The 16,607-nt window shown below is 39.9% G+C and overlaps 1 protein-coding gene across 1 annotated transcript in view; it reads right to left on the bottom strand.

Moving 5' to 3' along the window:
- Positions 1-11,127: 11,127 nt before the first annotated feature.
- The window catches only part of PAPPA (pappalysin 1), a 234,249-nt gene continuing 228,769 nt past the window's right edge, over positions 11,128-16,607 (bottom strand). Inside the window, exon 22 of the mRNA XM_041004621.1 lies at positions 11,128-13,062. Within this exon, the coding sequence (XP_040860555.1) occupies positions 12,955-13,062 (108 nt within the window). The 3' untranslated portion in view covers positions 11,128-12,954. The remainder of the gene's footprint in view (positions 13,063-16,607) is intronic.

Below are 16,607 nucleotides of genomic sequence, written 5' to 3' on the forward strand. Positions count from 1 at the left end.
TACTCTGATACCTTCAACAGGCAGGGACGTACGAGGCCCACAGTCAGGAGCCGGGAAGCTAGAGTAGATGCGGAACCTGAGCTTGAACCAGGCACACGGGGAAGGAGTGCATCTCAAGCAGCATCCTAGCCAGTGTGCCCAGGCCCTGATTCAGAACAGCAGTGTTCTTGAAGAAGATGAGGCTATTTTTAGATTTCAGGTTCCAAAGACAACCCAAATTTATAGGTGAACGGGGTCCCAACAACTGCAGTTTTGTATGTGTTAACATGAGTTGTAGGAGAACTGCAGATGTTGAGATGAAAGGCATTTGGCACAGAGCTTTGTGGAAAATATTTGTGAAGTATCAACACAGAGGAATATTTGTAACAACTGGAGGGAAAGCCAGTCTAGTAGTGGAAGAGAAACAGCAAGGTTTGCATTTGCATCTTGGGTTTGCTGTAAATGTCTGGAAACCCAGTTCTCTCTTCAGGTCCTTGAAAAGAGATTTTGGAAATTGACCTTTGTGAATTTCACTTCCCTGGGCTTTGCTGCTTAGGGAAGGTGTACCAAACGAATACATGGATAAATGCACTGTGTATATCTGTGTTTCAGGAATTGGAAAAACATGGGTCGTCTGGTCACTTCCCTTCCTCCATGTGGTCTATGTTACCTTGACATGTTTTTAATCCTGGAAAGAAATGTATTCCGTATGGTGCAAGGATATCAAGGAGAATGAGCTGCTCCTTTCTTTGCAAAGCCCAGCTAGGCCTTCAGGAAGAGTTATAGAAAGCACCTTTGAGGACAAATCCATGTCAAAGGATACCACTTCTAGGGTTGTCCAGGCATTTGGAGGAGGAAGACAGAAAGCAAAGGTCTCTGTTTAAGCATCTGCTTCAGTGCTACCTCCTCTGAGAAGCCTCCTGGGCTCTCCTCTAGAACAAATCTGCAATTACCTATTTAAAGGCAATTGCAATTCTCTAGATGCTTTACTAGGCATCCTCTTACCCACCAATTTTTGTCTCGGCTAGTCCCTCTGTCTGGAATATCTGTCTCTTCCTTATTCATCTACCTAATTTCTATTTATGCCCAAAACACTACTTGAACATCACATTCTTACCCCCAAGGCTGATTCCCTGTCAGGCTTGGTCATTAACATTGAACCTTAAGTATGTGTTCACTCACATATCTGTGCCAATAGATAGAAAATTCTGCAAGGTCAGGGATCATGTGGAGTCTATTTTACTTAATTGGAAATCCCTTTGACGTCGTCTAGTAGGTGTATGAACATCTAGGTTGTTTGAAGGACTGGCGTGTACAGTCTTCAAAGTGGCCCTAATTACCTGCAAGACTTCTAACAATATTTATAGAGAAAATATTTAGAAATGCAGATTCTTGGGCTCCACACCACAACCACTGAATAAGCAATACTATGCAGTGTGTAAAATCTGGTTTTTGTGAACTAAAAGAGAACTGGTAGAGAGAGAGGCAAAAAAAAAAAAGGGGGGGGGGTTGGACCATTGTGATAAGAACTATCGCTAGATAAAAAGAACCTGGATCATTAAAAAAATATAATTCATCATAAGCAATGGGCACAAAGCTCCTTATTAGGAGATGGAATCCTGGGAGATGGAGTTTGGGCATCTTTCTATAGATTTGAACTGCTAAAAAGACTCATGAAACCATGCAGTGCTCTCATTACATATGTTTCCTGCACTCATTTCTTTTTCCCTCTGGAAAAAAAAATTGGTATGAATTTTGACACCTCCTGTGTTTCCTGGCTGCCTTATTTTTTTAAAGATTAATTTATTTTTATTTGCAAGGCAAATTTACAAAGAGGAGAGGCAGAGAGGAGAGAGAGAGGAAAAAAACTCTTGCACCTGCTGGTTCACTCCTCCAAAGGGCTATGACAGTGAGAGCTTAGTCAATCCGAAGTAAGATGTCAGGAGTCTCTTCTAGATCTCCCTCGTGGGTGCAAGGACCCCAGAACTTGAACCATCCTTAGCTGCTTTTCCTGTGCATAAGCAGGGAGCTGGATTGGAAGTGAAGAAGCTAGGATTAGAACTGGAGCTCATATGGGTTGCACTGCATTAGCCTGTGGTGCTACCATGCTGGCCCTGCCTTTATGGCCTTAAGCATTCTAGGATATATGACTGTCACTACAAATATGTATATTTAACTAAATTATTCCATCACTCTTCCTTCCATCTGTGGTATCAAACTAAGTGTTAGTAAGTACTATCTCCTGTAAGTCTGTTGGTAACAATTTTGTCCACCACTGTCCGAGCACCCTAAACTCATCTGTCATCTGGACTATCATATCAGCCTCCCATCTGGTGCTAATACATTTTGGATCACACCTGATATGTTGGTCCCAACACAAATTGACCTACGTAAAAACTGAAATCTGTACCTGATATCCCATTCCCTAAAACTTTCCATGTTTTTCCAGCATTATCATTAGAGTACAATCATCTCATTGCTATAGCAGAATCTCTTCCCATATCTCTCACCAGGCTAAAGTTTGCTGATGTGACTTCCCATAATCAATATCCAACATTGCTTTGAGAGCTGCCTGAGCTCACTCTCTTCACCAGCATGAAATATGGGTGTGATAGAGAATGGATACTTCATTGGACTCCTTCGATTAGTGACGGATAAATACCTCTCAAGCATCTCAGCTAGGGTGAAGCTAGAGAAAGTGTTCTCCGCTGGCTAGCAGTGTTCCAAAGAGGATTTAAGGTGCTATAGGAACATATTTGGTGTTACCTCCTTCTTTAAAATTCCATCGTTTTTTATATGTTAGCGTCTGCTGGTAAATGCTGGAATTGTATCTTAGCAAAACTCCTTGCACTTGAATCCTTTATTCCAGGTTGGCTTCAGAAAAGCCTAGACGTAGAGAGGCATGTACAAAGCACTTGACAATTTATTTTCTATAAAATGTGGACAATATGTGGCGTCTTTCCCCATGGTGGTTCTTCAGCTTCCCTTCTTTCCAATAGAGATTCCAATTGTCTAAACACTTTTTATTTCCCTTGTGAGCCATGTCCAGTTCTACCCCCTTGCTTTTTCGTGTACTGTTATTGCTGCAGGCAACATTTAACATTTTCCTTCTGCAGTGGCTTTGTCCATTTATAACGCCTCGCACATTACACAATACTCTGGAAAGCCAAAGTCTCCATGTCTGTCTTGGCTACTACTCTTATCAGTGCCTAGACCAATGCACCACACATAGAAATGCTCAAAACTCAGCTTTGTAACAAACAATTAAAGCTCATTTGTTCATTTGTGAAATGTAAAGTGGGTGGAACTATTTGATTATTTTTTCATAGGGAAAATATAAATAGAAAGTTTTTAAAAGAATGAGTACAAGTGTATCCTTTTAAGGAGCTTGTTATGATATTTTTAATCAGGTTGAGCAAGAGGGTTTGTGGTTGAAGAGAAAAGAATACAGAATTAGAGCTCTCTGACTCACATAATGCATATTCCTAGATAATTCCTTCTCCAATCCAACCTTAAGTTCCTCATTTGATAAATAAATCATGGTAAATACAGACAAGAAAATCTAGTGTTTATCCCATGAACTTCTCTTTCCGTTTCCAGTTTTGTTCTCTAGGAAAAAGTGAAATGCAGCTCTTTTTATACTCACACCCAGTGCTTCCCTGACCAGATGTAAAGAAGTTTTTTGTTTTGTCTTGTTTTGTCTTCACATTGACCAAAGCTTTTAAACGAGCTGGGTGTCTTGTAGATGAATTCAATTGTGACAATTAGCCCAGGCCCCATAGCTATGGGCTCAGATCTAAGCTGTTCTCTAACTCACACATCAGTTGAAAGTAGTGGGTCTTCAGGTTACTTTCACTTCTGTCCAAGTTGACTCTGCACCGATTCCTTAGATAGGCTCTATCATTTGCGAGTGTAGTTACAGCTTAATTGCTATGGTTTATGTATTCCAAAGGATATGTTCTAAGATACATGTGAACAGATGCAATACGCAAGGTCTGGGTGGTTTCAAGTAAAGGAGCTTCAGTCCCCTGTGCAACTGGGCTCTGCATGCTCCTGGCACATAGATGTACTCACCAATTTAGAAGTCCTCTACATTCTATCATTTTATGGATTTTCATGGATATTTTACAGTGGGGGCATGATTGCTTATTAACTCAATCTTCAGCTTTTCTCTTCTTGGAAGTTGGTTAGTGTTACGAAAAGTTCCAAGCCTCTATCATGAGCCGGTCTTTCTGATGACCACTTCTAGGAGACCATCATGAATCACATCACTGGAACAAAAGATGCTCCTCACCCTAAGAAATGCCAACAGATTTACTGGCTGCCATCAGAAACCAGGAGCATGGACTATATATGCATTTATTGCATTGCAGTCAGCCGTGAAAGAGGAACTAAAGTTCAGAGACTTCTACACCGCCAGAGTTTGGTGATGTCATAAGATCCATCTCCACTGAGCACTGTATCACTACCACTCAACCTGTGTTGACATGAAGCTGAAACAGCTTCCACTGTTGTAGTATTTATAATTGTGTGCCTTTGGCTTAGGCTAGACAACCAAGACAAGAAAGAATGACTGAAAACTGTGCAATTTTTAGAGACTGAAATTTGATTCTCAGACCCCACGCTATGAAGAAAAAAACCCACTGAATTCTGAGTCTCAGTTTCTCCTGGCCGTGAAAGTTATATATGTGGTCGCTAGAACTTGTGATCCTTCCTCCCTAAAACAGCATTTGTGTAAGAACAAAAAGAGAACGTGAGTCACTTTCATGTCTTAAGATATGCTTGTCCTACCCATGCACTTACTGTTTCACTTTTGAATAGTTAAAAAAAGTATGCACTTTTTATTTTAAAAGTTGTTTTAATTCTGAGATTTTTCTGTATCTTGGATGGACAACTAAGTTTTGTCTAGTTTCATGGAAATAGATGCAGCATTAAATGGATTGTAGAACTTCAGGCTTAATAAATCTATATCACTTAGAAGCAAGTGACATACTTTGTCCCATGTAAATATTAGAGGGCTATATATGCTGCCTATATTTCCTTGCCTACCATTGAATTTCTGGCACAGAATACAGCCTTTTTTTATGGTAGTCAAAGATGAGGTGAATAAATTGGAAAGGGAATAATGGTCACAACTAATAGCTACTGAGCATCTACTATGTAACAGCTCTCTCTTAGGTGCTGTACTTAAGTCATGACATGTCTATCTCAGAGCAGACTATATCACTGAATAATTTGGAACCTCATTCAACAGATAATGCTACTGAAAAACATGAAGCTAGGGAGCGGCTCAGGATGATGCAGCAAGCATGCACCTGTGAACCCAGATTACAGCAGACAGCATTTTGACCCCTTTCCCAGACTCCCTGTCTCTTCTTGAGTCTGAATAGTAGTCAAAACACTAAAGAGTGACCAAGGATGTTAAATTTCCAAACCTACACATCTGATCACATGGCTTTACTTTCTGTATTCCCTGATAGCTGGTCCTAGAATGTAACTAAGTTTTCCAATTTTGATTTTATAATATATGATGGAATATAATCAGAAGATTATTGTCTGGATTGCTTTTCAGTAAACCTAAAACCACTCTAAAGTTTATTAATTTAAAATAAATTTAAAATTAGTCAATAGCAGTAGTAATACAATGAGTTTCTAGAATTGTACAATGTTAGAGAATGTAATGACTATTTCATCAATCACATCACTAGATAGAATGAAAAAGAATGAAACTTTCCCTACCATTATTAGTTGCATCCAAAGAGCCATCATTATTTTTCTCGATGACAGAATCTGCTGTTAATACATTAGATGTATCTGATCATCCCTCCGTTATTCTCCTTCATGTAACTATCTGAAGGATCTTTTTCAACCACAAATATGATCATGTCCATTGACTCGAGCAGCTGCACCTCGCTAATACCCAGCCTGAAATCTTCAGGCTGGTTAATGGTAAACTCTATTCTGGTAGGACCACTATTGCCCTTTCTACTGTCTATGAATGTCGGCCTTTTGTATAATTTCTTAAAAATGCCTTGTGTTTTTCTGAGGTTCATGCACCTGCTGATTCCATTTGCTGAAACACACCATAGGCTTCTTTGTATCGTCAATCTCTCCTGACTTAGCAAAGGTAAGTTACTTGTTCAAGGTTACTAGGCAGATGGTATTTAGACATGGGTTTGGTCTAATGATAACCCAGGTCTCATTCACTTGGAATAAATCACATTTACTCAAAGAAGTATTGTTTCCCTTGGGTTGAAGGTCAGAGAAGTTGTGCTTTTGCTTTAATTCTTATTTCTGGCTTTAACAATTAAATGCTGGGTCCAGTGTGGTACCTAATGGCTACAATGCTTACCTTACATGCCCCCAGGTTCCATATGGGCACTGGCTTATGTCCTGGATGTTTTATGTCCCATCCAGTTCCCTGTCTGTGGCCTGGGGAAGCAGTGGAGGACAGCCCAAAGCCTTGGGACCCTACACCCGCATGGGAAACTCAGACGCAGCTCTTGGATCCTGGCTTGGGATCAGCTCAGCTCCATGCACAGTGGCCACTTGGGGAATGAGCCAGCAGATGAAAGATCTTTCTGTCTCTCCTTCTCTCTGTAAATCTCTCTAATTAAAAATTAAATAAATTTTTGCAGAAAAAAAGTTAAGAACTCAACACATTTACTTATACTGGTACAGTATGATAGTACAATTTCCTCCAAGTTCTAAAATTTATTTACTTTAGTGATGAGGAGAGAGGGGGAGTGGGAGGGAGAGTGGGAAGAGGAGAAAGAGTGAGAGAGATGTTTGTACACCAGGATTTGTCCAGAAAAAATGCCAGGAGCCTGGAACACACTATAAACGCAGATCTCCTACATAAGTGCAATAGCTGAAAGGTTGATTTACAGAGAAAAGGAGAGAGACAAAGAGACAGAGAGAATATACCATCCACTAGTTTGTTCCCCAAATAGCGACAAGCCAGAGTTGAAGCCAGAAGCTTCTTCCAGATCTCCCACATGCGTGAGGGGTCCAAGGACTTGATCCAACCTTTGCTTTCCAAGCCAGGGAGAGCAGCAAAACAGGGAGTTGGATATGAAGTACAGTAGTCAGGACTAGAACTGGCACCCATATGAGATGGCAGCACTACAGGGAGAGAGTGAGTATTATATGGCACTGCACCAGCCCCCATTTTTTAACTTTTACATATATCTATACAATGTCAGTACCCTTCAGGAATTAATTACATAGAGGATTGCATGTGCAGTAGACTCAGCCCTGTACTGTTGTTGGTCTGGGTTTCTGTGTTTGTGTAGAGACTGCACTGTCCCCGAGTGTTCCACAACAAACAAAAACAAAATAAGGACACGTTGAAGCATACAAGCTAATATATATTTTCATAATATAGAACTTTAACATATAGTAATCAACAGTGGCAAAATATTTCTGTCATTGACATTATTTTTGTGAGATTCAACCTGTAATTGAGACCAGAAGAAAACAGTATGGAATAACAAATCCATGAGACAGGGTAAAAATATCATGAACAGCAAAATATGTCTGAGTATTTAAAACTGTATAGAAAAAATAAATTAGATGAACAACTGTGTAAATATAAATTAAAAAAGATGACATTCTTAATAAATAAAAGTTTACTATTTACATTTTTATATATTGCTGAAAGACTTAACTTAGATCCATAAAAACACAAACAGGGGAAAAACATAAACCCAAAAATAGGAGCAGCAAATTTATGCGTGTGAGGTACAGAGAAAGGATTGGAATTGTGTTGGTTTTGGTTTTGAGTTGTTTTTTTTTTTTTTCCTTTTTACAGTAGGCCAGTAGAATTCTCAATAGTACAGATTTTAAGCACTTTAATGAAGAGTCATTTTTTGGTAGCATTCAGAAGGTGCCAAACAGATTTCAACCTCAGAATAATTAGAAATACCCATAATAATTATAACAATAATAAAATGGTATAATATTGTACATAAATATGGAAGAGCAGTTTGTAATATGAGTACATTTTCTCTAGACGAGATCACAGTTTTATTTTGTAAATATTACATTTAAGTATATATATACACACATATATGTACAACTATATATACATGTGCATATATATGTAAATTTATATTTATATATAATATCTTTATATAGATAGATATCTGTGGACAGGTTATTGATTACAGAGACCCAAGAAAGCAACTCAATCATTGTTCAAAGTCTCCTTGCTGTCTGCTGGTGTGTGGTTTCAGAGGCCCCGAGTTGTTCGCACTCAGAATGCCATGTCTTCTTCTCACAGAACACTTGATGTGGAATTTAAAGTCTGAAGGAATTTCAGAGACTCCCTTCTTCCGAAATTTGAAAATGGCCTGTAAGTCTTGGATAGACAACTATAAACTGACTTTTACACTGTAGGAAGGAATTGGCTTTTAAGCAAATGATCAAACTAGGAGAGGCTAGGATACCGGGGGAAAACTGAATTAACCTATAAAGTCAAATATCCCTCAATATAGGTCTTTCTCCCAGGGTGGATTACCATTCGGGAGCTCCAGCATTACTCCTTGACATATCCAAAGAGCGCTCCCTATCTTTCCTAAATGACTACTAGCCTGTGCCTAATCCATGAAGTTCTTGTCAACCTTCCCAGATTGCCAAAGGCCACTGAACCTCTTAGCCTCGTCCCCTGTCTTCCCCCTGTGAGGTAGGTAAGTATGATTATCCCCATTTTGCCACTAAAAAAACTGAGGCAAATGTAGAGGCAATGTGAAAACTTATTGAAGATCACCAATCAAACTGCTTGGAATTAGCCGTTCTATATTCTGGGGATGTAATTCCTTTATTGGCTATCATACATTCCCTCGGAAAAGCAAATCATTGATAGGAATTTGGCAAAACTGGAATAATTAACAAGACTAAAGTTATATTTGTTTACTATTTAGATTCTTGCTTACTTTGTTCTTCGCTTAGCCTGGTTTGTTTCTCAAAACTTACTGGAGTTACCTGTCCGGTCATGTAGCAGCATTGTTGGAAATTGGGCTGTGCAGTGCAGTTCTGAGTGCAGTCTTTATAGAAAATGCAGTGCTATCCCAGTAAATAGAGACATCTTAGAACGTAAAAAGCACAATGACACAATATGTCCCCTTAATATATGGAAAACTAATACCAAACCCACCCACTCCCTACTACCACTGATTGCCACCAAACAAATAAGCAGAACACTCCACCAATCCCACCGACATATCAATGGGGAATGGTCATATTTTCTGGACCTACCACAATGTACAGAAAATAACAGACAATGCTATAAAATCCTACTCTGTGCTCTAAAGAAATGTTTATGCTTATGTCTATCTACTCGGTCAGTAGAATAAGTAATTTCCTTTGGGAAACATCGCAATATGTTTCTTCTTAATTTTAAATCATGCATTTTTATTTCATTTTAATCTCCTTGTCATCTACTACTCTGTCTCTGTACAGTTTTGTCACCACCAATTTCTTCTTTTCATTTTCCCACTTGAAGTAGTTCCAGACAAAAACATAAAAAAATCTCAGAACTGTTAACTCGATTTTTATGGTTTCCTTCCTTCCTTTATTTTTCCTTCCCTCTTTCTTTTCTTCCTTCCTTTTGTTCCTTTATCCCCCTCTCTCTTTCTCTCCTTAAACACAGGTAAGACCTATAACAAATTGACAGTTACAACCAAGTTAAATCAAACCTGGAAGGGAGGTAGCTGAGATCTGTCTTGAAGAATTATTTTTAACAAACAGAATTTACATATTAGGCCAAGGTGGAATGAGATCAACAGAATTGTCTAGGCAGTGACTCAGTAATGCTGAAGCCAGCAACAGGGGCTGACACCCTCCATCTTCAAGCAACTACCATGTATGCCCATCAGTCACTCCCTTCTCCAACACTCCAATTAACCCACCCAAACTGACTTTCCAAGGACTGCATTCCCTTAAACAGTTGTTGGCACAAAATTTGAGGATAATGCAAGTCCTCTGGGCAGGCAATGAGCCTTTTATAGCCTCCAAAGGTTTCTTTAGATGGGGGCTTAGAGAGCTGTCTGCCGGATCTTTCCATTCTTGCTGCTAACAGACTAATACCTCTTCAGATGCAGAACCCCTAGTGTTATAGGGCCTCTGAGCTGCCAATAAACAGTCGGTACTCCATTGTTCTATGCAGGAGATGACTGAAGGAGTGAGACAATGAGTCAATTCCCAACAATAAAAAGGAACGCGGAATCAGTGCATTGCATGACTAGAGCGGACCCTCCAGCACTGTTTGAGAAGAGCCTCTTAATTAAACATCTCATAAGTGGGCATGAGGATGGCCACAGTCAAGTAACCTCTTTTGCCTAATATTTATGGAAAAAAACAAATCTGTTGTTAAGAGACTGGAATGATAGTAAGAAATGGACTGGGTAGCTCATTACTCAAAAGAGCTCAATTCAATTTGTGAGTTAGGAGTTAGAAGTCAGCAGTGAGGCATATTTACCCAGCTGGAAAATAGGAGCGGAGACAGCGAGAGGAAAGGTACAAAGAGGATGAGGACTGATTGAAGAAGATGAGGTTCTTCTGTGGTCCCTGCAATTCCACCTTGTTCCATCATCTTTGAGTCTTACAAAATTGTTTGTTTTTGTTGTTTTTTCAGTTATAACTTATGGGTATTGTTAGGCCACTAACAGGGGTGATACTGTTACTGTCCTTAGTTTGTACCTCTCAACATGTGCAAAAGAGAAAACTTACACATTGGCGAGAGTTCTAAGACATGTGACAGTGATACAAAAGAGGACTGACTCTAATATTCCTATTTTTTGCTAAGCATTGGCCCTGGTTGTTACAGAAAAAGAAAATGCCCTGGATAATAATAAGATGTTATTTTGTTAGGAAGAAACAAAGGATTTGAGCCTGACCTTAACAGTGGTGGAAATCTCTCATTTCTGTAACCCTATCTCAGAGCTTATAATATGATACAAGCCATAAAAACTAAGCACTGCAGCCTTGCTGTGGGCACCTGTGTGAAAAGCACCTCAATATGTCTTGATATAACTGACCACAGAGAGCCAACAGATGTTCTCAAGTGTCCTTGATTAGCAGGTATGTGCTGCTTGGAATGATATAGTAAAATGTTTTCTGAAGTTGGTTTTGGTCCCAAAAGGAAAAGGAGCTGTGATGAATTAACCAGGACTGCCTTGAATGAAGGAGTTTGTAGGGGCTGCACAGGTGTCTGATATTTTCAATTCTCACACATGACTTTTTATTTTTTTTTGGTTGCCTTCACTACTTGAGATGACTTGCTTTGCAGTAATATTTGTATCATACCACTAATTTAGCTCCTCCTAACTTCTCATTTGGCATATTCAGATTTCAGAAACTAGGTCAAACTTAGCCACTCACCCTGCTTCATCTTGCCGTATTCTTGTCCCATACCAATTCAAAGAGAATGAACAGGTGACTGACTCAAAGTGGGTAAAGAGACCCACAAAGAGTTGCGGACATTTTTGTGAAACTGACTAGTCTTCACTTAGCTTTTGGAGGCTGATCATGGATTGAGGGAAGAGTTTGCCAGCCACAAATGTGGGAGTCAGTACTGGCACTGAGAAAAATACATGGAAAATGTTATGATCATGTTGAGTACAGAGGCTGTAAACTCTGGTTTCCCTCTGAAGATCCTATAGAACACATCCCACACTGATCATACCCAAGATGATTCTCTGTGATAGAATTACACCTATTAAGATCAATGGTGAGGTCTTCAGGATCAAAGCTTACTGCAGTATGAAAGGCCAGGAAGACTAGGATGAAGATGATGAGCCAAGAGTCCAGGTAAGTCCAATAGCCTCTGGATGGCTCCAACATCATAGAGATTTAACACTGTTCCACTTACAAAATCTAACACTGGTTTAGACACTCTAGATTCTGAAGTCCCTCAACTCCCTTCCAAGATGAGAAACCTACTCAGGGGGTACTTAACTTGTCACCCCGTGGGCCCTTGAGGGGTTTCCTTTTGCAGGAGGGCTAAGAAGTGAGGAACTGTGGGGAAATGAGAGTCATCTTTAAGGCAGACTGTTTGGTTGTGTGGGAGCTTTCCTAACTTGGTTCTACCATCGTGGGGATACTCAATGTATAGGATAGAGCAGCAAGAAAAGTAGCAGCAAATGTGGTCCCAAGGCAAGATTTGAGGAATGGGTAGGTTCTGTAGGGATGTTATGGCCTCTGAAGCCTCAAGCAGGGGGCTGGCATAATACCTTTACATTTCAATTCTAAGCCATTTCCAGTTTGGCCCTCAAACCCTGGTATTAGGGTAAGGTTCCCACAGTAGCAGAAGACTTGGGAATCTTTGCATACCTTGGAATCTTTACCTCCTCCTAGGCCCTCATTACCCAAAAGATAGGTGATTATAGACCATTTCTCTTCCAATCCCAAAGGACTGCACCACTGTGCATGACCCTGCATAGTCCAAGCCTCAGAGTGTGAGTTAAGTTGGTACCTCAACATTGGTTTAAGCAGTTTCTGCAACTCTATTTCTCCCATGGTTAGTGTTGGTTAGAAGCTTGAGACAGGAAAGATTATGTTCCAGTCTCACTGCTCAGTCTCCAGAACTACCTTGACACAGATGTTTGTATGGATGCATATGCATGCATGTGTACTAACCAAAGATGTGCACACTCTTAGACACAGAACATGTTTCTCTCTGTAGTCATGTGACAAATGGTTGGAATTTTAGGAGGCTCCAGGACTGTATGTTGTATATGCAATCCATCTTAGACTCTGGGATGAGATTCCATTCCATCCATCATTCAACATGATGAGATTGGTTCATGCGCCCCCACTATAAGTCCTTCCTAGGTGAAATTAAAGGCAGACCGGTTGGGTGCTAAGGATCCCTGGTGTGGAGAGGCCATTCTATTGAGCAGCTGACTGTGAAATCAATACCAAAGGGATGCGGGTCCTGGCATTGGGAATTATTTGACAATTCTTTGTCTTTCCTTAGCCGTGGCTGTATCCCCGGAGGTCTTTCTGGCTGTGTTCTTGGGCTTTGGGGTCCCGACAAGCACAGTCTCCTTGCAGGTCACAGGACATAGGGAAGGGAGTGACCTGCAGAGAAAGAAAAGAAAGCAATGAATTGATCAAGCTATTTTTATTTCCCTGAAGCAATACTTATGAGATCAGTAAGCAGGGTAGCAGTGAATTGCTGCATTGGGGACTGGGAGGCAGAAGTTGCCCATGCAAGTCATGGCTCTGCTTCCTGTCAATCCTGGGACAACTTTTACCAAGTGTACCATGATCATGATCATGGCAGTTTCCACTCATTTATTGGCCAAGTAATATGATGAACACTTTCCAGAGGAAGATATTGAGTTCATTTGACAACTCTAAGATAGACACTACAACAACATCCTTTTAATTGATTGGGAAACAGAGACTCATAAAGAAACAAGCATTTAGCCAAACTAATAAGCAACAGATCTTGTGCTCAAAGATAAGCTATTTCTTTTAAGGCCTCAGGTTCTTCTGTGTAGAAATGAGAGAATAAGAGCTATCTTACAAGGGTGATCTAACAGAGTTGGGTAAAATACTAAAGAATTGTGGTGCATGATAGCAAAGTTAATGAATATAATTTCACAAAAGAATATCCAACATGTAATGTATGATAGTTGTTAATAAAAGAAGTGATCAAATAAAGAATATAAATATAATTCTCTGCATAGATGGATAATTTTGATTTCTGGAGCCCATATCTTAGACAACCTCATGTCACCTTTTCAGCATCCCAAAATCCTAAATGTGCAATATTTTCTATATAAATTCTGCACAAAATTCATGTGAAGTGCATTGGAGCAGATGTTAGCATCTTAGGAAAAAGTGTGAGGCCTGCAGTCCAGTTTCCAGTGGAAGCATGCATGTGTTCTGTGACCTTGGGCAAGCTTCCCTTTCTAGAAACAGAGAAAAACAGAGCGAATATCGTCCCCATGCAGCAGATGATCTATCTTCTCAATGAGCAAAGTACAGTCCCTGTTTGAGTCCCAGCCTGAACTAACGCAAGTAGATTTCACTTCATTGCATCATGCCATTTGCTTATAAGTTTCCCCAGAGGGTCCCCCATCTGCGCAGATGAATTTAATGACCTCATTTGCCTCCTGCCTGGGCAGGGTCTCAAGTGCTCAGTCTCAGGAAAAAAAAAAAAAGTATTTTCGCTTCCTCGTCTCTCTTGTGTACTTGCGGACTCATTCCTCATATCTGGCTTTTTTTTTTCTTTTCTCATTGATTCTTCACCCAGCCCCCATTCCTTCCCTTCCTTGTCCCTTTCTTCTTCCTTCTCTCTTTTCCTCCATTTCTATCACCCTCCATCCTAAAACCCTGCAATAATTTTAAGCGTAGGGTTGAATAGCAGGATTTCCAGAGACCTGTCACCTACTTTGGGTATGACCTTGAGCATATGAGAATGTCTCTGACATTCAGGGGACTCATTCATTACGAGGGAACAGTGAAAGGGCTCATTTCTTGAGACTGCAATAAGAAATAAGTGAAATAATTCTTGAAAAACTGCCCACCACAGTGCCTAAGGGTGAAAAGTGCTCAATTATACACATACAAATTACACACACTAGAGCATATAAAAATATAATATCTATAAATAAATATAATAATAAACAAATAATATATATATACATCTACCTTCCCACCAATTTTTGTGTTTATTTTTGTATGTTATTGAAGCAGAGACCATGAACGTTTTACTTATTTTTGTTTGATCAAGACTTTAAACCAGAGAATGAGTGCAATTCCATTTATTTCTCTATCTCTCTCTCTAATAACTGCTTGACAGCCAAGGCATCTCAGTTCCATTTTCAAGTTAAATTCATAGGTGCTTGATGCTGGAGTAACCCATGCCACAGACTGTTTTTGTATGCAGTACTTCTCTTTCTCTTTGCTGTTATTTGCTGTTCTCCAGTCAGTACATCTAGACTGTTCTATCCAGAATCTACAATACTTTTTCGTAATCTCCAGATACTTTTCTATAAACTCTTCACTTTCAAAAGAGACACGGGTTAGAACTAGGAGAGACACAGAGAAAAACCTACAGGCTCAAGTTTAGAAACTGAGGATGGAGCCAAGTAAAAAAAAAGTTGACAACTGAGCCAGAGGACAAAGGTGGCACCATAAGAAACCTGGTTAGGATCTTGCTTCCCTCACGTTCAACAGTTTCGAAAATCCCTTCACTGCCGTAGGAGTGTAATTCTGTATTTATAAAATGGAGATTTAATTTTTTTAAAATACTGTATTTCATATGGTTGTGAAGATCAACCAAGAAAAAGACAGGCAAAAGGCCCAGTAAACAGCTGAACACCTGAGAAGACTCAATGTTGAATAAGTGTGCTGAATCAAATTTCTCACTGACTCATATATTAATTGGCTTGCTTGCCTTTCCTCCCTTTTTTCCCATCTCCCAGACTTGGAAAAACTCTAAGGTACCCATCCTTATTTCCCTTTCTCTTACTCTGGCTCATATTCGGCCATAAAATGATCAGCTACCTCTCATGTCTTCCCTATGCTCTTTGTTGTAACTCCTATTGAGCTTGAAAATTCACCAGGGATGGCTATACATCTGTTTTATCTCTATTTCATTCTGATGCATGTCATTCATTGATTTTGTCTTAGAATAAAATCTGAACCAAAATCCACAATGCCTCACATGATCTGATTGATACACGCTTCTCACTGCTTTACCTGCATCCCCTTCCCCCTGCCCTTGTGGAAAGGGATATAATATTTATTTATGTATTGACTCTTCTAATATTCCAAATGTTTTCCTACTTTGAATTCTTTAGCCATTAATGATCTCCTTCTCTGGTTACCCTTCCTGGGCCTGTTCATTTTCATTCTCCAGGGCCTAGGTCAAGTATTAGCTTCTGTTTCAGTGACATGACTAAAGATTGCTGCATAACCTCCACAACCTATCTCAGCACAATATTTTTCATGTTTCGCCTACTAAATTACTTCTGCACTTGTATGCCAGATCAGTCTGGACAGGGACCATGTCTGTGTTGAGCTGAATACTAATCACACAACAGGCACTAAATGAATGAACAAATGGATGAGCAAATAAATTTATAAGCACACAGGCAAAAAACGGGTCAGGGAGCCTTTCCCTGGGATGCGATTGCCCTATCATGTACTAAGTTAACTGCCAATGTCTTGATTAACCATCTAACTAAAAATTCTCAGTGTGAGAAAGTAGAAAACAAAGCCCCAGCCACAAAGGACCTGCACAGACTTCTCCCACAACCATTGTTTTGCAGGTTCCTCTTTCTGTTTCCCAGTTTCACTGGCTTCTGCCATCTCATGGCTTGCCAGGCTCTGCCTCCAGTGAACATTTCATTCTGGACTGGATATTCTGTTTTTGGAGTGGCATCATCTTTCTTTCCCCACCTAAAGTAAACCCAGACAGTTTTCTTATTTTCCAGAGATGCTACAAGAAGGGAACCTAACAGAAATAAGATGAAATCTGTAAGATTTGGTCTCAGATGGCAAACTAGCACTCCCGAGCCTCCTCGCATGCTTTAAAGTGCCACTGCATTTATCGGACACCACCAAGGAGTCAGAGATTCACATGGGGTGACACGGTGTTCTGTGAAGCC

The sequence above is a fragment of the Ochotona curzoniae genome, unplaced genomic scaffold, assembly GCF_017591425.1.
Source record: "Ochotona curzoniae isolate NIBS_2020 unplaced genomic scaffold, NIBS_Ocur_1.0 scaffold_3208, whole genome shotgun sequence".
NCBI lineage: Eukaryota > Metazoa > Chordata > Mammalia > Lagomorpha > Ochotonidae > Ochotona > Ochotona curzoniae.